General features: G+C 40.6%; 1 protein-coding gene across 1 annotated transcript in view; it reads right to left on the bottom strand.

The window, feature by feature from the left end:
* Positions 1-14,168, bottom strand: part of hipk3b (homeodomain interacting protein kinase 3b) — a 38,496-nt gene that overhangs the window by 19,832 nt on the left and 4,496 nt on the right. Inside the window, exon 2 of the mRNA XM_076726849.1 lies at positions 8,028-9,354. Within this exon, the coding sequence (XP_076582964.1) occupies positions 8,028-9,354 (1,327 nt within the window). The remainder of the gene's footprint in view (positions 1-8,027; positions 9,355-14,168) is intronic.

Raw genomic sequence — 14,168 nt, 5'->3', positions numbered from 1 at the left:
AATATCACTGTGTTCAAAGGTTTCCATACAGCCTCGTGTGTTGGTGAAAAACACCTCCAGAGGAAGTGGAGGGGAAAAAAGAGACACATCTTCAAAGAGCATTCCTCGCCTCCGAGCAGCATTGTCAGAAGCTCTTTTCAAAACATTTCTCAGTTCACAGCTCGCTTATAGTTTCAACCTTTCCATCACTGTATACCAAAGATTTTACAGATGCTCATTAAGTTGAAATTAGTAAAAGGGATCTCGTAAATACGTTTTTTAACAACTTGTGCATTTAATGATTTAATTTAATAGATTTAGACTGGCAGTGCAAGATGTAACGTTTGGCTTTAGTGAGGTCACTACAGAAAAAGGCCTGACTGAGAATAACAAACTCTGCATTGGCTGCTGGCTTGTCTGTAATGGAAACCATCACTAACAAACCCTAATGCATAATGCTGAGCACAGCAGTACAACAGCACAACAGCAGGCCCAGCATGGGCACACCACTGTGCCAAGTGTAACAGCCCCACACTGCAGGTATGATATTCAGCAACAATCACAATATAAAACCCAAACAGGCAGGAGCAATGGTAAGATTTGCCTTTTTTTTTTCTCCTCATAGCCTGAGGCTTCCACTACATTTTACTGGTCGTGGATGTGCTCTGACCAATGACAACAAGTATTTCCCTGGTCAACAAGTTCAGCAGTTTGCTCCTTCACCTCAAACAGCTGCTTCCCTTCCTCCATCCATCTCGTCTTTTCCTCCCTCTTGGTTTGTCACACAAAGAGGCTGAGACACAAGGCAATGTTATGTTACTGGAACCAACACAAACATAATGCATGGCAAGATTCCAAAACACACAGTGAACGTGTGCATTAAACCGCTGACCCAGAGATTCAGAAGAACTCAAACATCTGAAGTAAGTTGGGTCTACTATCCTGATATCTTTTATCAGGACATGGATAGACATTCTCTCATTCACTCATTCTCACTAATATTTAGCAATTTTGAGGTTATGAAGTTCTGCTGAGTTCTAGTGTGTTTCCAGTGGCTTTGGAAAATTGGGAATATGCTTTCATAAGAATTGAACTTAAAAAAAAAACTAAAAAAAATAGAGGGGCAAGTACGTCAATAGTCCTCCAAAGGTTGCCAGATTTGCTTTATTTGACTGATGGCTGCAGTGGTGCTTGGCTTGCAGGCTAGCATGTAACACAACATGTAATAATGAAAATTTTGAAGTTGTTGAAAACTTTTAACTTTTGACAATCGCCAAGTGTTCCCTTTGTTTACATTTGTGGCAAGCTACCCCAGACATACCTCCATACTGTACTCTGTACTGCACAGACACAAAATTGATAATAATAATAATAATATTCTTCTGTCTGTGTTCTTACAACTGTGGGTAAGAACAAACAAGCATATTTCCCAAAGTATCAGTGTTACTTGGATACAGTATGAAATCTGGTAAGTGTTTTTTATTTTTTTATTTTTTTTTTTCCCCTCAGATGTATCTTATTTTTATCTCACCTGAAAAAAAAACATGGCAGACATGAGTCTTGTTCTCTGCAAGAAGGGCCATGGCAGAGCAGAGAAATTATCTGAACTTCTATTTCTTATTCATGACCATTATTTCATACTCCAGAAATAGTCCTCTGATCCTCCCTGCTCTGTCCTCACAGGGATGAACCAAGTGTAAAGTGGCACCCTACCAGCTCACACAGAGGGCAGCAAATAAGGGTGGACACACATAGGGAGGGGGTCATTGTCCTTGCATGCTTACGCAGGCCTTTCAGTAAGCTCGTTCTGGTAAATAAACTCATTTGGGCTACACCAGTTGGCAGAAGCTCACCCACAAAGACAAACTGACAACATGGTGACTCCATGATGGAAGAATGGAGCTTTAGTAAACGCTTCTTCCAGGAACTGTAATTCCACACACTCTCAGAGCATTCTGCATTATTCAGTGGAACAGAGAGGCAGTGTAGCAAAGACAGATAACACTTGCACTCTGATCTACCCAGACCTTAGATTAAGGATACAAGGCCTTAGACACGTTTTACAGATGTTAACCTTTCAGTGTACAGACATAGAGCCAGTGTTAAAGGTCTGTATTCTAGTTCAGGAGGACTGAGCTTCTGCTTAGTGTTTTCAGTTTTCAGAATCAGAATCAGCTGTATCAGATGTGTGCCTGCACATACAAGGAATTTCTTTTATTCATTGCTCTCAATGAACTTAGGCAGGAATAAACATAACAGCTAAGAACAAGGACAGCAAACCTAAACAAATAAAGGTAAAGAATACACAGGATTATTATGTACACAAGTATGTAAAAAAATGTGCATATATATATATATATATATATATATATATATATATATATATATATATATATATATATATATATATATATATATATAAAAAGCTCCAATGAGTAACAATATGAATAAAATGTCAACATACCAATCAAGTGGAAACAATACGGAGCAAAAAATACATGTTGAATGGTTATACATGGAATGAATGATGATGTACAGCGTAAGCATATATACGCTATACAGTATATACAGAGTGCAGGATTTATATTGACACTGACAGTGCATAATGATAACAACCACTGCGTCCGGGCTTCGAACAAGGTAACAAGAACCTTTGCCTGAGGGTAATTCAAATGTACAGGGGGTAATTTTAGAAAACAAACAAATAAAACAGATAAAAACTTGTTTCAAGCACACTTATCTGGAACTTCCTTGACAGATTTCAAGTTAACTTAAAATACTTGTTTTCAATCTCTCAACGTTTACAAGAACACACTGCAAAAGGAGCAACGTATCAACAATTCACAGCCTTGACAACAACATATATTTGCTTCTAGATCAAAACTGCATGGCCTTAGTGATGAAGGGTGCAATTTTCAAGGTTAAGTCCAGGAAAGTTTCCCCCAGAAGCCATCCACGTATGAAGAAAACAACAAAAACAATGAAAACAACAACAACAGCAACAAAGACCCACAGACTTTCTGGAATACAAAGCTGATCTTGGAATTTGAAGCACTTTCTGTAGTTGTCGTTTCCTCTGTTATTATGTTTAAACTGTTTGTTAAACTACCATCTCAGACAGGCATGCCAGAAAAGCAAGCATTGTTATGAACCACTATGATCAAACAGACTACGTTACTGAACTGTAGCTGCCCACTGTGGTACCAGCATTAACACCGTGGCATTACTGAAACAATAACTGTACCATAACACACTGGCAAAAGCCTATAGTCAAGTGTTCACTCAGTTAAGTTTGCACACATTTAATGTTATGGAACAACATATGTGCAGTTTTACAGGAGGGTAGCCAAAATGCTCTCTCATAAAGACATTTTTTAACTGCTCTGGTAAAGGCAGCCGCTTTTGTTATTCATACCAGTGACGACATACCATATAACCCCAATTTAAAATATCTACTGTTTTACCTCATGAACTTCATTGATTTTTGTAAATATATGGTTATTCTGAATTTTGATGCCAGCAACACATTTCAAACAAGTTGGGACAGGAGCATCAAAAGACTGGGAAAGTTGTGGAATGCTCCAACAACTTGCGTTTGGAACATTCCACAGGTAGACAGGTTCATTGGTAGGGTGATAGTATCATGATTGGGTATGAAAGGGGGATCTTTGAAAGGCTCAGTCATTCACAAGCGAGGATGGAGAGAGGTTCAACGTTTTGTGAACACATGATTTTATAAAGGATATTACTGCGTGGGCTCAGGAACAATTCATAAAACTGTTGTCGGTAAACACAGTTCCTTTGTGAATGACTGCGTTCTGTTTTTTACATTTTACACAGCGTCCCAACTTTTTAGGGACTGGAGTTATATTAAGACAATGTGACCTTTGGCACAACACCAGCAAAGTAATTTGTTGCTGGAAATATGAAGCAGTGTATGTCATAGGACCACGATGATGGCTGTGTGACACAAATTGGCACAACAAAGAGTCGGACTGAAGTGATAAGCAATGAGCCTTTAGCATGTGAGCACAAGCTTGAGTAAAGTATTCATGTAAACCTTAAGAGAGTTATTTCCATCTTAAATTTAAGATGAGGTTCAAAAGAATGAGAAGCCCTAAGACGAAAATCAACTGACTTCACACAACATCAAAGTGGACTGAAAAGCCCATTTTCATATTCTGTTAATAAAATACAAGATGTTGCAAAAAAAAAAAAAAAAAGGGGGTATCATGAGAACTAACCTAACTGGGTGCCCACAAGTTCCCCTACATATAAAACACATTTCTAAGACTGTCAGGGGTATAACGTCCTAATTGTGTAAAAATGCCAGACCTACAGTTCTTTTTAGGAAAACATTAATCTTGAACTCTCGGTCCAAATATTCCATGTGTGGATAGGAGAATGAACTACAGATTGTGGTTTACATACAGGTACCGGTCCACTGTAGAGTAGACCTTTCAATTACATCTATGCTGAACTGGTGCATAGGAACACACACAAGATGTTTCCTGTGATATTGCTACTGCATGTCTAATGCAATACATGTTTAATATATTGTAAAATTTAAAGTAAATGAAAAAATGAAAGGACACTCCACATGCACCATCTACATTCAAATAATTTACAATTCTGTCTGCAAAGGCCTAGTCACGTTTAATCTTGATAAAGGAGTTAGGAGCAGTGGGAAGGGCCCTGATCTGATGCTGTGATCTGGCTCATAGGGAAGCAGCAATTCAGCAATGTGACTGGGAGTTTATAGATTTAGTGCTATGAAATGTTGTCAGTATGCTTTCAATTGACAGAAACATCCTACTTCCATAACTTGTTTTCAAAATAACACACACTAAGAAACAATGGAAAATTGAACAACAAAAACTAAACCAGAAGCTTAATAAAGGAAATACAAGTAGGAATGCTCCAACTAAACTGACTGTGCAAACCGGGGTGGCAAATTATGAGGGCCATGGGCCAAATACTTGTAAATTTTGGAAGCTGTTGGCGTATCTGTTAAACTTATTGGTTTGAGTGGCTGATAGATTTGAGCTGTCCACCAGTCACTATAGATTAGTGGCAAACAAATATTGAGTACTGCCTACATAACCAAAAACACAAACACAAATGGACATATGAAAATCAAAGCAGCTGACGTTAGAACTGATTGACCTTGAACAAGTAAGTGAGAGCTCTCTAGTATTTCAAGCTGTCCTTATTTCATTCTGGCTGCCTATGTGCATCACCATCTATAGAAGTCAAAGCCCACTGGCCAGCGTCCCATGAGCTATTTTAAGCAACCCTTCACTCTTACCCTCAGCAACGCTGTTGCCTCACAGTATGCTTTGCATACTCCTGTCTGCCAGGGGGTCCAAACTACAGCTTTTACAAAGCATTTATAGAACTGTCCTCCATCTGTGAGTAGCTGAACGTGCAAGGAAAAGTGAAGCACACATTTTTACTGACCCTGCTTCTCTGACACAAATCAATTAATGCTGGTGTAAATGATTTTTTACCAGACAGACCTTTTTATCATTCTGTACTCACAAGTCAACAATGTTACTGATGTATATTGTATCAAAATACACCACCATGCAAGACCTGTGAGGAACTGCTGCTGACCAGTTGACAGAACTGACAAACAGAGTTGAAGCAGCTGCACTGTTTGTTCATTCACCCCCACCCCCACCCCCATTTCTATTTTGAGCAACTTCCTGAAACAAAGTAGTACATTTAAATCAATACAACAATAATCACAAAAACCATGAACTGATTCATGTGTGGGATGAAAAGACAATGCAATAATTATGTGGCACTGACAAGTATTTTTTCCACTGCTTCCATAAAACTATGGCTGACGAATGGGTGAAAGCAAGTATTGTCTGTGCACGCCAGTCAAGGAGAAAATCTACACTAAATGCAAATACAGACAGACATCAAATCATCCATTTGCATCTATTTTCATCAACAGTATTTTAATTCCCTGTGGAGCATACTGCCTCACTGGCTCACTGTGCAGGCAGTGGCAATTATTCAAATGCCATGTAAATGTCTTTCATTAAAACAGCCTACCACTGACCTGAATGTGGTTCATAAATCCTGCTCACTTCTTCCCTGGATCAGAAACCAAGGTTTAAGACTAAAAAAGCACTAACAATCAGCACCACAAAATCAACTGAATACATCTCCCCATTAGAGAGAGCGAGAGAGAGCGAGAGAGAGCGAGAGAGAGAGAGAGAACACTAACAAGAACTCATCACTTCCACAAACTCTCACAAGTGCAACCACAACCACATCAGCAAATGCAAGATGCAAGTCCTTTCATGACATCGTGTCTGTATGCATGGATTTGGATATTCTCCTGGAAAAGATGACAGAACTATGTCTGCTTCTGGCCAAGCATTGCAAACAAGGAGGAGTGTTGCCCAAATGTGAGAGTAGTCTCTGTCAGACCCACTTATTCAGTGTGTTTGAGACGCTGTCCTGCAGAAGATCCATTAGATAAAAAGTAGTGCAATTTTGTGTACATCAAATGTATTGATATTCATGAAATTTTCAATATTTTCTTGTTGAATTGATGAAATCGTATTCATCCACCACGTGATTAGACACTCTTTCTGATGACAAAATGTGCTTTAATCATAAAACACATCATTCAAAAGATAAAAAAAGGAATCTGGAAAAAATGTTAACAGATTTCACAGGGCCCCACTGTATGTACGCTGGCTAAATACTGACTGTCACAATTCATTCCTTGTGCCTTGTGAAAGGTTCAAGGATGGTTTAAAGATGCTGTAGCAAGTGAGTCAGTTATGATATGACTTGGTTGAATCACTACCTCTAATTAAAAGACTGTGCACCAGCTGCCTAGGTTTGACATCAAATGATTTAACAACCATTAGTCATGCCGCCTGTGCACATAGAATACATTGCCATGATGAGATGAAAATCCTAGTAGAATTAACAATGTCAAGCACTGGGTGGCAAGAAGCATCCCTATTCACACAAAGTTGACTAGATAGACTCTGTGGGACCAATGAAATGTCATGCGGCTGTATTATTTGGTTTAACTGGGAAGACACAAATAAAATCACGTCATCATATCAGAAGACAGTGCAGCTCAACAAAAAACAACAAGTTTGTACCAACTGTCTGCATCTCCACATCTATTTACTTTTCCAAAACAATGAACTCTTTATGAAACATACACAAACAGATAAATGCATGGATACTTTACATACAAATCCCCATGTAAATTAATGCCATAATATAGCAAAATGGCTTACACTATATCTTATCATTTCAGAGTCTTCATGCAAACCAGGGAAATGTACAAATCAAACAGTGAACTGGGTCACTCCTGCCTCTTATGCAACAGTTGATACCATTTCAGGCCTGTTTTTCTAATCAAACCGAAGCATTCATAACATCATGCCAAAGGTACTTAGTCCAGCCAGTTTTCCTAGGGCACATCCAACAACATCAGAAAAACAGGCGTCCTTCCAACATAAACATTAGGTACTGTACATACTGCCATGTCATGCCTGTAACACCATACTTGTGTTTGGAATGGCATTCAGTAAATTCTCTCCCACCCTGAATCTAACTGTTCACACTTTGTATTAGGGTCAAATATTTGCGCATCTGTTTTTCTTCTATCATAACATAATTTGTGTAAATCCTTTCAACTCCTAAAGCTAAAGGAGTTTCATCCTGAATGCAAATACAATCAGATAACTGATTAATCATTTGCTTTTTTCTTATTGTTTTGAATTCTTACAGGATACTTTCCCAGGCAGGAGGGACATGAACAGTCAGTCTGTATCTGCAAGTAAGGGTCACATTTTTTCAGAGTCTGTGGTATGTGGCTCCTAAATAGGCAGGATGTTGTGCAGTATGGGAGACATTTCCTTTTTTTGCGAGAGGAAGGACATTTTTGTAACCTGACTACGGCGGTCGAGACAGCAACAGACGCTGAAATTATCTGAAATGCACTGAACTCAAACTTGTTTTGTTAAAAATTGTTAAAAATGTTTCTTCTTTTTTGTACTCACCTATAGTACCGAGACTGGAGGTACGTGGAGCACACTGCTTTGGACACATGGCTAGCTGAGCCAAAGTCTATCACCTTCACCCTATAGGGCTGCCTCACTGGGTCCACCAGCATTATGTTCTCCGGCTTGAGGTCTGCATGAATCAGACCCATGCTCTTCAGCTTTTTCAGTGCTGTAGCTACCTGCTGCAGCACAGGTCTGATCACTTTCAGGGGCAGCGGGCTGAACTTATTCTGCTTCAGGAAATCGTACAGGTTCTGCTCAAGCATCTCAAACACCAGGCAGGTGTGGCTGCGGTGCTGGAAGCATTCAAAGGCTCGCACCAGGTTGTGCTCATCTGCATTCTCCCCACTCAAACGAGCAAGGATGCCGACTTCGATCTGACCCTGCCGTGCATATGAGGGGTGGTTCTTCAGGATCTTCACAGCCACTACCTCACCTGTGCCCCTTTTCCAGCACTTCACAACCTGGCCAAACGTGCCACGTCCCAAGAAATCCAGCACTTCATAAGTATTCTTCATGGAACACAGAACTTCATGCTGTACTACCTGATAATCCCCATCCCCTCCTCCCGTTCCCCCTGCTGCACCTACAACACCCTGTTTGGAGGGCCCGCCGCCAGCTCCCACGGCTGCAGGCGCAGTCATGGTTGCGTTCCCCACATTCGTCGTTTGCAACATGGCAGGCAACATTGACAGTTCCTCCACAATCTGCATGGTGCTCCCTCGGTTATCCAGCTCTTCACTTTTACGTTTCAGTCCACATCGCTGAGAGCTGTCAGCTGAGTTCAAACCTCCACAGTTCTCTTCTCTGTCGCCCTCCTCCTCTCCACCTCCCTCACCTCCTCCACTGCAGCCCTCTCCCCTTCCCCCTCCTCCTGCCCCTGTTGCTCCACTGCTGCCCCCACTTGCTGTATCTGTCTGCTGCTGCTCTTTGCCCTGCAAGTGGACAACCCCTGCGTCCTGTTGCTGCTGGGCCGCAGCTGGGCCTGGTCCTGGTCCTCCTCCTCCTCCTCCTCCTCCTCCTCCTCCTCCCCTTTTACCGGGCTGTTGCCTCTGTATGCCACGTACCACCACCGTCTGCACTGGGTACTCTTGTCCTCCACGCACTTTCACACCCACTGCCAAGTCTCGGCGCAGAAATGAGTGGGCTTGTTTTGTTGGGTGCACAATGCCAAGGGTTCTGCTGTTCAGATAAGTCCGCGGGTGTGCCCTCTCATGGTACACACAGCTGCTGGGCTCAACTTTGAGTTTCTTCACACTGCTAAAGGCACTTGTCTGGGTTTGATAAATGTGTGGTGGGTAGACCAAGACCTGTGAGGCCATACCTACAGAGAAAGAGAATAAAGCAATAGGTCATTAGCTTGCATCCTCAAACTTGCAGGTTAGATAAAATGGTGCCATTTCATATAAACTATGCTAAAGAAAGGTGGAAAGTGCTGTGCAGCACAGTCATACTTAACTTATATGTTAAGCAACATATTGTGAAATACAAAAAATAATAACAAAGGTTATATCATCAGTTGAAAAACCAAAGCCCACATCACCCAGAGTGTTTGCTTAAGGTCGAGGGCAAGTTTAAGTTAGTCCAAAACAACTGACAGACACAATCAATCTCATTTTGTTGTTTTAATTACTCCTACTTGATGACATCACAACTAGTAGTGCCCCACAAACATTTGTTCACCCGTCACCCCAACCACATACGCCAAACGGATCAGGTCAAAATAACATGTTGTAGTGGAGTGCTTGAGAACACCTTCGCCATTCTACCCTATCCACTGCAATCCCACCAACACCTCCACACAGTAGATGACTAACTTCTCAAAGGTTTGCCTGACCTTTTCCTGCCATTTCCATGCATCCTACTGTGGGTCTCTAGGCAACCAATAGAGAGGGAGCGAGGATAAGAGACAGACAAAGAGAGAAAAATAAAGTCACAAAGCATCATCGGACCCACATTTTCAATTACCTAAGACATGGTTTATTTGTCCCTCTCCCTCCACCAAGCGTGTGTGTGTGTGTGTGTGTGTGTGTGTGTGTGTTTGAGGGAGAATAACGTACTTCATGCTCATGGAGACCATCATATCTTGCTGAAATACTCAAAAACTCATTTATGTGCAACAGAAAAAGAGGAATGAAGTAAAATAACAAGTTTCATGATCCTGAGCATCTTCAAAATCTGGCACAGTGACCTTATCAGACACTGTCTTGTGTGCCACACAAGAACCTATGACCTATTTTCATCATGGGGCACATTCAATGAGATACAAGGAGCTTGTCCCCAAAGATTTCCATACTTTCATTAACAGTGCATTTACACAACCATCTTTACCTACATACAAAACAAATTAGATTAGAATCTTAATCATATGTGCTCTGTATAAAAAAAGCTAGTCATACTAGTGCCAACATCATTTTTAATGTCTAATTTCTCCAAATCATTCAAAGAAGATGCATTTCTTAAAATCTAAAACAGACACACAGGTGAGTTTTCAGCTGTTAGTGCCTCTGTAGAGTACCCTAACATAAATACCCTTGATGGAAAACACACTTGTGTTGTGATAACACCAACGCTGTGAGCCACCCCTTTGACTCTATTCTGAGCAGCAAGATAAGGTCAACCTATTTCCTTCACAGCACTTTGCTCAATCACACCCTGTGTTACTTTACTTTGTTTGGTGGCACTGTTTACGATCTTCTCTGTTAGTAACAATTTATCAAATTAACCCGAGCAGGGCTCAAAAGAGTGACCATTTTGGTCATGAATGAAAACAAAACTGGAAGTGCTCCATGGGGAAACTGAAATTGGCCACACTGGCACACTAACAAGTAAGTGTCCTGGCTGTCCAGTCTTAAAACCAATCACAGTGTCACAAACGTCTTTATTCTAAAGTACATCCCATACAGCTAAAATTGATTTGCAATGGCGTTCACTAGACTGCTAGTTTACATGTTCTAATTATCATGTTATGGCAGCTGGCTGGACTGTATGTTATCCCTGTGTCAGCATTGGTTTCCACAGTCCAAACATGTGGAGGTGGGATGAATTGGAGACTGTGAGTCTGTGGTTCCCCATTGGTGGTACGAGTTACCAAACTCCATTCGTTCAGCAGAGTACCTCTCGATCTTTAGAAAAAAAACTAAAGCTCAAGCTCTTTACTGAACACCTTTATTCAAAAAAATAAAATAAAACTCTCTATTCACTCTATGCACTCGATGCACTTCGTAGCACCTATGTCCAACTGGACCAGAAATTTGCATTAGGGATCATTTCCTGTGATTATGAAAATCTCATATGTACATCTCTTTGGATAAAAGCATCTGCCAAATGACAAATTGTAATTGTAATTGTAAATTACCTGAAGATGTGTGTGAATATCTTGCCTGTCTTTGTCTGTCTTCACGTGTAAGCATGAAACAGGCAGTACTTCACCTCTCGTGTGTGCTAGGATTTGCTTAATTGTTGCAGGGGGGAAGTAGCTAGCACAACCACTATATATTTACAGCATGTTGTCTGTAATTTAGAGCCCTGTGATGGACTCTGTTATTCATTACAGCCAGCACGTGTAGAATTTCAGAATTTATGACTTATGAACTACGAACTATGAGTCCTAAATGGGAGTATCAAAAAACCAAAAGACACTGAGGCAGGTAACAAGCACACTGTATGCATTGCAGTATTACAACACTCTTTCCTGCTTTGATCTATAAGGTAGTATGCAGATATGAGAGAGAAACAGCGTGGTATATGTAGCTATGTTGTGGACCATATGGATCAACAGTGGAGTCAATTATGCTGCAGCAGTGGCGTGGGAAGTTTGAATGTTTTATGATTTGACTTTTTGTTTTTGTTGTGACTCTGGGTCACTTTTAGAATCAATCGTGGGCATTATAGAAACGTTTAGGACTGACCCAATACAAACCATCTGCACATGCTTCACAAATGTGCACTCACACTCACAAACCTCTGCAATTACATAACTGCGGCCAGCCATGTGCCTCTCAAAGTTTTAAACATCACCGTCTGTGACCATGCCAACATAGATAGGCTCACTGTTGGTGACATATCTATGATACCCACCCCCTGCGCATTTTTAAAGATGAGAGGGAAAAATCAGCAGAAAACAACACACAAAGGTGAAACAGTGACCGCAAAAGTTTAAAGACAGTAGAGAGGAAGCATGCATTACATTACTGGCATGATGTGTATGTATATATTAACTGTTGCAGAGTGTCCACTGGGAGCATGCTGATTTCTTCACAAAGGTCCCAGGCATGGGCAGCACTCAGTAGATCAAAAGCGCATAAGAAACAGCCAAGCCTACTGAAAAACACTCAAAGTGCAGACTCTGCAGCCAGAGACCAGTCTAGGGACACACTGTATCTGTCACCTTAGTAACAATCATGTCCAAACCAAGTGAACACCACAATAGTCGATAAGAAATTATTTTTTCATGTTTCACCAACCATTCCATAACCTATGTATTTCTAAAGTCGTGGAAAGAGATAGACATTATAACACACAGAGATGCAAGAACTGCACTGCATCTTTAAGTATGTTCTTGCTAATACTGATTGGATATCTGAGATTGCTGGGCATTTATTTAACTTGCCTCATGTTTTCTCATGTTTGTCTGTTATATAGCAATGCTATATTCAATATTACAGAGCTATGGCCAAGTATTTCTTTAAGACTTCCAAATGATATACTACATTTGTACTGTGACTTTTGTCTTATTGCCTGGGGAATGGAGATGTTAATTGACTGATCTGGAGATGGAGAGCATGCTGTCTGGTGCCGGAATCCCTAGACAGAGGGATTCTGCACTTGGACCACTCCCACGAACTGAGCAATCGAGACATTGAGATTTGGATATCAACTTAGTGTAATACAACCCTCAAATTAAATTTAAAACTAAACTAAACGTGGGCATCAGTTAACGTCCCTGGCCAAATAAATACAATCATTAAATGGTCAGGAGAATTCTGTCACAAGGATGTGAAGCAGACAGACTTTGTTGTTTCAAATGCAAAAAAATGGCAGCTGCTGCTATTATTACCATCTGAAGCCAGATACTCCCTTGGTCAGCCATGAGGCTACTCCTGTGGCATCACATTACTTTCAAGGCTGTAGAACCTTTCCAGCAACCTTGAGCTGCTAAGTAATTGCTCACAGCTGAACTTCTGACCCTGGCTCAATCAAAATTAAATTGTCAAGAAACAAACACTACACACCTGTCCACAATGAACAAATGGTACAGACTGACAAAAGTGTCTCAAGACATAGAAATAACAGTAACAGGTGAGAGGACGAACAGGTGATGGCAGTCACACCATGTCGTAAGGGAAAAACAAACACAAAACAAAGTAATCTTTCCCACCCCATTTTTTCACCCCTTAGGAAACAAATAAATTAATGCATTAATCTAATCTGCAGTTAACGGTTATGTTTCCACTTCAATGTCGTCTTTATTTAAAAGACAATATACAAAATTATATGCATCAGTGCGTTTTCATGAACTACTGTTAGGTGAATATTCACCTGAATGTCATATCTATTCTTGACTTTTTGTGCTATCTGGCAAAGCAAAGGGGCAGCTAAATGTTGAGTATTGGTGAAACACTAATGATTTATTCAAAATAGAGGCAGCTGAATATGGCACCTCAACTTCACTGGTTATCCCTAAGCGTTCTGTCCATCATTAATAGTCTTAGGTGGGAAGCATAACAACCCAAACCCAGACCAGTGTGCCATATACCGCAGATCAGTCAGGAACTGAAGAAACTATTCATGGCTATGTGGCTTTACTTCACAGCTAAAAGCGAAACCCAGAGGTGCTGTGATCAGTGGAGCTTAGACTCTGAAACATGTGAGCTATAAATGTTTGGCATGCTACAGCATATCAAAACAGACGCATTAAGCGTTCACACACTTGTGGGACAACGTCATCATTCTGTTAGGTAGCGCCGCTTTCTGTACAAAAAGCAAATAGAATATTGAGAATCATGTAAAATACAAAAAATGTTTAAGTCCAAATGAATAGCAAAAACAAAAGTTAGCAAACCTTATCAAAATAAACATGGACCTTACAACCTTATTATGCTACTGGAGCACAGCATAGCAGCAAGCATAAGCATT

This window comes from Chaetodon auriga, chromosome 1 (assembly GCF_051107435.1).
Source record: "Chaetodon auriga isolate fChaAug3 chromosome 1, fChaAug3.hap1, whole genome shotgun sequence".
Classification (NCBI taxonomy): domain Eukaryota; kingdom Metazoa; phylum Chordata; class Actinopteri; order Chaetodontiformes; family Chaetodontidae; genus Chaetodon; species Chaetodon auriga.
Note: the sequence above shows the minus strand (reverse complement) of the source record. Positions and strands in the feature narration are given on the sequence as shown.